Genomic DNA, 6,137 nt, shown 5'->3' with positions numbered 1-6,137 from the left:
AGGTCGGTTGCTCTTTTTCTTTCTCTAACATAATACGAAAAGTAGGGCTCTAGTTTTCAATTAAAACTAACATTTTCAAAATTGGGCTTCCATTGAGTTGGTTCTGGTCATATTTGTTCATATATAAAGAGCCGAAGATGAAGCCGTTTGTACCAGCTATGATTTAGTGAAATGAGATTCTCAGTAATCACCACATAGATCATTTCCACTAAAAATCCTGTTGTAATAGTATTGGTTTATAAATTATAACAGGCCAACATGTGTGTTTCCGTGGGGTTGGTTGATTGGACCAACTGTGTTTTAGTGGGAATGATCTTTTCAGCAATCACCATAGAGATCATTTCCAAAAAAAAAACACAACTTCGAATACAATTGGTTCATAATGGCCTAACACGTTCAATATATCAGTAGACAAATTTTGGAGTAAGGATCTCTATAAATTTGAGTGCAGCCGTGCTGGTGAGCAAAGCCAGGGTCTGCACCCTCCTGGTAAAAAGCACGGCGCATGCGCAACTACTTTCCTACACCTTCCCCTATGCAAAAGGAAACGAATATTCTTATCCATCACTCTCTACTTAAAAGTCTTTTTATCTTTTAAGGCTGAGTCTAATGGTTTCCTATTCTTTTAAAAATAGAGCTAAAGTCAATAGATTTTATTTTTTATTATTAATTTTTTTTTATATATACAAAGAATTCTATTCTCTATCTCTATTCATAGAAAGTAAAATAGAGATAGAGAGTAAAATTTTATATATATATACATAAAAAACTAATGATAAAGAATAAAATATATTGACTTTAACATTATTTTTAAAAGGATAAAGAGCTGTTGGACTCAGCCTTAAAAGACTATTATTATTCCCTCCAATCAATAAATAACTTCTACTTAAAGATAATCGAAGGCATAAATTCCCAAATTTTATAAACCCAGTGTCGCAGTGGTAAGTGGAGATCGAATCCGTGTATGAGAGTAGGGGTAGTGTACTAGCTTCTTTCACACTTTTCGAAACATCGCTTTCGGCCTCGTGACATTGAGACCTGGGACATATACACAATTATCACTTTAGCTGACATGGCAGTAGGTCCTTCCAAAATGTACGGGAATAAAAAGGCGGGAACAAGAAAACAGACACACCCACAGAAGTCACAGAGAGAGAAAAAGTGAAAGTGAAAGTGAAGTGAGTGAGAAGACATACCAACTTCCTTCTTCACACGCCACCTTTGTTTCTCACCTCTCTCCTTCTTTCTCCAACACTTTGAATTACAGATTTACAGTACAGAAAATGTGAAGTTGAAGGGAGTGTATGTACTTTAGTTGGGTTTATGTCTAGATTTTTATTTATTATGCTACGACTTCAATGAAGCTTACCAATTATTCCACCTGTTTCAATACTCTAACACTCGTTTTCCTACTTTTCACATACCCAAGTTATGGACAACCCATACCAGATGAACATATAAATGCTCAAACACCTTCATCACCTCCAAAGATTCCTGAGTTTAAGTTTCAGTTGCAAAGAATTGTTATTGGAGTTTTACTTGGTTGTGTAACTGGACTACTTGCTGCTATTCTCTTCGCCTTTGTAATCCGATTCGTTATTCGTTACATGAACAGAACTCCAATTCTTAAAGGCCCAGTAATTTTCTCACCAAAAATTGCATCAACAACACTACAATTAGCCCTTTCTAATCAAACACAATTACTTGGTTCTAGTCCTAATGGGAAGTACTATAGAACTGTTCTTGATAATGGGCTTACAGTTGCCGTTAAGCGGCTTGACCCATTCGACAATGCTACTCAAGAAATGCAGAATAAGTCAGTTAAGAGGCGAATTCAGCGTGAGCTTGAAATGCTGGCTAGTGTAAGACACAGGAATTTGATGAGTTTGCGAGCTTACGTTCGTGAGTCGGGGAGGTTTTCTCTTGTTTATGATTATGTACCAAGTGGTAGTCTTGAAGATGTTATGAATAGAGTGAGGGAAAATCAGTTGCAGCTTAATTGGGAAGCGCGGCAAAGAATTGCTATTGGTGTGATTAAGGGGCTTCAGTATCTTCATTTCAATTCTAGTCCAAGGATTTTGCATTATAATTTGAAGCCGTCAAATGTAATGTTGGATGCGGAATTTGAGCCGAGGTTGGCTGATTGTGGATTGGCTCATCTCATGCCTAATTGGGGTAGAGCGGCGTCTAGCTACACCGCTCCAGAGTGTTTCCAAAATTGCAGGTATTGTTCAATGGATTCTGAATTATAATATGTACAATTGGCTGTTCTGCAACTTTGAGTTGTGAAATTGTGGTTTTAATTTTATAATGCTCTAGATTGACTACATGTTCGTTATTGCTGTTTATTTTTGTTAGCTTAACGCTGTTAAGAGCATATTAAATGGTTACATTAGCAAGAAAATTAGCAAAATTTCAACACTAGTATTTAGTTGAAATTCAATTGGTTGAGACCATTGATTTTGTATTGATCATAAAGTAATTTCAGATACTGAGAGTGTATTTGTGAATCCTGTTCAGTTCACAAGCACATATGCTTCGTTGTGTTATGACTTTTGTAGCTGAAAGATGGTATAGACAATGTGAAATTGGTATTTTGCACGATGTTTGTCAAATTTCCTGTACAGGGAGATTCCGATAAATATTTCAAAGGGAAAAAGATAAGAATTACTGAGACTTCTTTCCAGTTGATTAAATAATTTTAAATTAGTTGAAATCAGTGGCAGCTGAAGTTTTCTTGATTTCTAGTGTTATTATCGACGTTTACATGCTTTTACATCAGCTGCTAAACTCTTATGCGGTCTTGACTTTTCTTGTATCTTTACTCTGCATTGGAGTCGATGGTAGATTATGAGCATTGTGTGCTTTTGAGTTCTCTTGTCTATCTTCTACGTCTTTGAATTAGATTGGGTTTGTCTCCATGAACAGATATACAGAGAAGAGTGATATCTTCAGTTTTGGGATGATCTTAGCTGTTCTGCTAACTGGGAGAGACCCTTTGGAACCATTCTTTGGGGAGGCTTCACGTGGTGGAAGTTTGGGTCGCTGGCTCCGCCATTTGCAGCAAGCTGGGGAGACGAGAGAAGCGCTGGACAAAAGTATTATGGGGGAAGAAGTAGAGGAGGATGAAATGCTAATGGCAGTGAGAATTGCTGGTGTGTGCCTGTCAGATTTACCTGCTGACCGGCCTTCCAGTGATGAACTCGTTCCCATGCTCACCCAGCTAAACAGCTTTTGAAGGGAATGCATATAGTGACTGTCCTCTCCTGAAAAGTTTGGATTGATTTACAGTTTCCTATTGCCATTTCATGGCCTTAGTGTTCATGGCTAATCTGCGAGCGATGGTCGTCATGGCTATTTGCTAGTTTGTAAAAAAGATTTTGATGTTTTTTGAAATTTGACTGGGGTCTTGTAGTGTTACGTTGTACAAAAATTACATGTGAAGGAAGTTAGTTATGGGAGGACCTCTCATCCTCAAATTACTCGAGAGTTCAATTAGGCCCTGTTTGGTAGCCTGTATTGCCCAACCCATTCATGGGTTAGGGTGCACTATCCCGATTTTTATGTTTGGTTCCTATTTTTTGAGCCCAAGCCTGTAGACCTTAAGCTACTAGTTGGTTGGCCCAACCACAAAAGTATGAATAACGGTATCCATTGGAAAAGGTTGGATTTCAATCTACATCATACTAAATAAGAAAAGGACCGACAAATAAAAAAAAAAAATGAGAAAACACAGCCGTACTCTCTTCTTCTTCACCACTTCAACAATTTATTCCCCCCCCCACCACCATCTTCTCTCCACACCTTGTTTCTCTTACTTAAACAAAAAAGAAAAGTGCAATATCTCAAAGCAAAACCCACCGTTTTCATCACACAAAATCTCTATTTTCTCAAATTTGAACATCTCTCTACTCATATCATCTCTTGATTTCTCCAATTTTGAAGATACAAAATGAAACCCACTTGATTTTTGCGATTTCCAAATTGTTGCTACTAAAGAAGTTTATGTAATATTTCTTTGTAAATTTCTTTCAAGAAAATAGAAATATATATGTGGTTGTTTTGGTATATTAATTTGGGAGTTTGATTAACAATATGTTTTAAGATTACATTGTATTGGGTTTTCTATTTGAAGTTTTTCATGATTATTTTGTGTGTTTCTGGTGCAATAAGTTTTGAGGAAGAGTAGGCAAGAACCAAACAACTTGTGTTATTGATCATCTCTGGGACATGAACCACGAGAATTGGATACTCCAAATTTGGCTAAGTACCACCTACTACAGCATAAGTTGTTACTGCCAAACAGAGCCTTAAGGTCGGCTATGGGAAGAGCTCTGCATGAGTAGTGTCAAAAATTCGTTTGCTTATGGTGGGGTTGCGCGGGTGTTTTTATTAATTGTGAACAAATTTGCCAATTAAATGCCAGATATTCACAGAACTTACTTAGTATTACGAAAGTATATCAATTCTTTGCTTGTTTCCGAGTAAACCTGTAGGTGTGGTTGTTGTGAATATAATATTGCAGAAACAACGTTATTCACTACAATAGATCAATCCTACACAATGATTAATTTTTCTTACTAGACAGACTTCAACACTCTCAAAGCAATATTCCAATATTTTTCAATATCAAATAATAAGTATCTAAAGTAAAATAATTAATGTAAAAGAATAACAAACTACAAAATGAGATATATCGTGATTCGGCAATTTGCCTACTTTCACACTGCGAGTTTCAAGTTTTACTAGATGTCCGGAGTAATATATTACAAGTCTCTCAATTCACTCACAAAGAATGGACACTCAACTTACAAAGAATTGCTCTCTTATAATCTTTCTCTTTCTTAGTTTTGGAAAAGTTAGGTTTCTACAGAAAAAACCTATATTTATACTATTCCAGAAAAACTTATGAAACAGTGAATTTCGTGCTGAAAATGGGTGGAGCGCGGGTCGCGCTCTCGACTAAGCAAAACTGAGCGCAGGTCGCGCTTAAGCGCCTAGAGGTCACGAAAAACATGAGCGCAGGCGCGCCCTTGCCAATGCAAAAGTGAGCGCGGGTCGCTCCCTACACGTCGTGAGAGAAAAAAAAATACCTTTTTCTCTACATTCTCCACCTCGGTGAGGTTTTAACATATAAAACCGAGCCGAACACATCCAGTAATAACACATCCAGTAGGAACACATCCAGCAAGAAAGTCTCGTAGTCAACTGCCCCGAAGGGCCATGCCACAAAGGGCTTATTCAAGTATGTAGGATTTGGAGCAAGTCCAAACAGTATTGGAACTTAACTCCGGTGACAACCTTTGTCAACATATCAGCAGGATTGTCATGGGTGTTCACTTAATCAAGTGTTACATTACCATCCTCAACGACATCCCGTATAAAGTGATAGCGGACATCAATATGCTTGGTCCGAGCATGATGAACCTGGTTCTTTGCCAAATGAATAGCACTCTGACTATCACAATACAAAGCAACACTGTTCTGCTCAATACCCATATCATCTATAAGACCTTGAAGTCATAGTGCCTCTTTCAATCGCCTCTGCTTGCTTTCCATATACTCGCCCGATTAGATAAGATAAAACAACCGTGTAGCACGTAGCATAGACCTCCAACTAACCGATGCACCATGCATCATAAACACATAACCAGTAGTCGATCGTCGTCTATCTAGATCACCCGTATAATCTGAATCCACATACCTACTGACATAACAAGTGCCTCCACCATAAACTAATCCCACATCCAAGGTACCCTTCAAGTACCTTAGTACCCATTTCACTGCCTCCCAATGCTGCTTCCCAGGATTTGCCATATACCTGCTTACAACACTAACTGCTTGTGAAATGTCTAGGCGTGTGCACACCATAGCATATATCAAACTGCCCACGACACTTGCATAAGGAACATTAGCCATATACTTTTGTTCCTCCACCGAACTAGGAAAGAACTTAGCTGAAAGCCTAAAATGCCCAACTAAAGGTGTGGAAACCGACTTTGCATTCTCCATACCAAATCGCGAAATTACTTTTTGAAGGTATTTCTTCTGAGATACAACTATCCGTCGCTTCTTCCTATCTTTGTCAATCTCCATGCTCAGTATCTTCTTGGCTCCACCTAAGTTTTTCATTTCAA

At 37.9% G+C, this 6,137-nt stretch overlaps 1 protein-coding gene across 1 annotated transcript; it reads left to right on the top strand.

Annotated features, from left to right (window-relative positions):
• Nucleotides 1–1,133: 1,133 nt before the first annotated feature.
• Nucleotides 1,134–4,438, top strand: CRN (Protein kinase superfamily protein). Its single transcript, XM_086588301.1, has 3 exons — nucleotides 1,134–2,224; nucleotides 2,929–3,499; nucleotides 4,316–4,438. The coding sequence occupies exons 1-2, from the start codon at nucleotides 1,359–1,361 to the stop codon at nucleotides 3,236–3,238; spliced, it is 1,176 nt and encodes a 391-aa protein (XP_086444427.1). The 5' UTR covers nucleotides 1,134–1,358; the 3' UTR covers nucleotides 3,239–3,499; nucleotides 4,316–4,438.
• Nucleotides 4,439–6,137: the final 1,699 nt, after the last annotated feature.

This window comes from Coptis chinensis, chromosome 2 (genome assembly GCF_015680905.1).
Source record: "Coptis chinensis isolate HL-2020 chromosome 2, ASM1568090v1, whole genome shotgun sequence".
In the NCBI taxonomy this organism is placed as follows: domain Eukaryota; kingdom Viridiplantae; phylum Streptophyta; class Magnoliopsida; order Ranunculales; family Ranunculaceae; genus Coptis; species Coptis chinensis.
This window is presented reverse-complemented; position numbering and strand designations above follow the sequence as displayed.

What these genes read in the sequence shown, in the direction of transcription:
- CRN (XM_086588301.1), top strand. Translation starts at nt 1,359, where the DNA reads ATGAAGCTTACCAATTATTCCACCTGTTTCAATACTCTAACACTCGTT. An exon ending in GAGTGTTTCCAAAATTGCAG is followed by an intron (nt 2,225 to 2,928) that starts GTATTGTTCAAT and finishes CTCCATGAACAG; the next exon opens with ATATACAGAGAAGAGTGATA.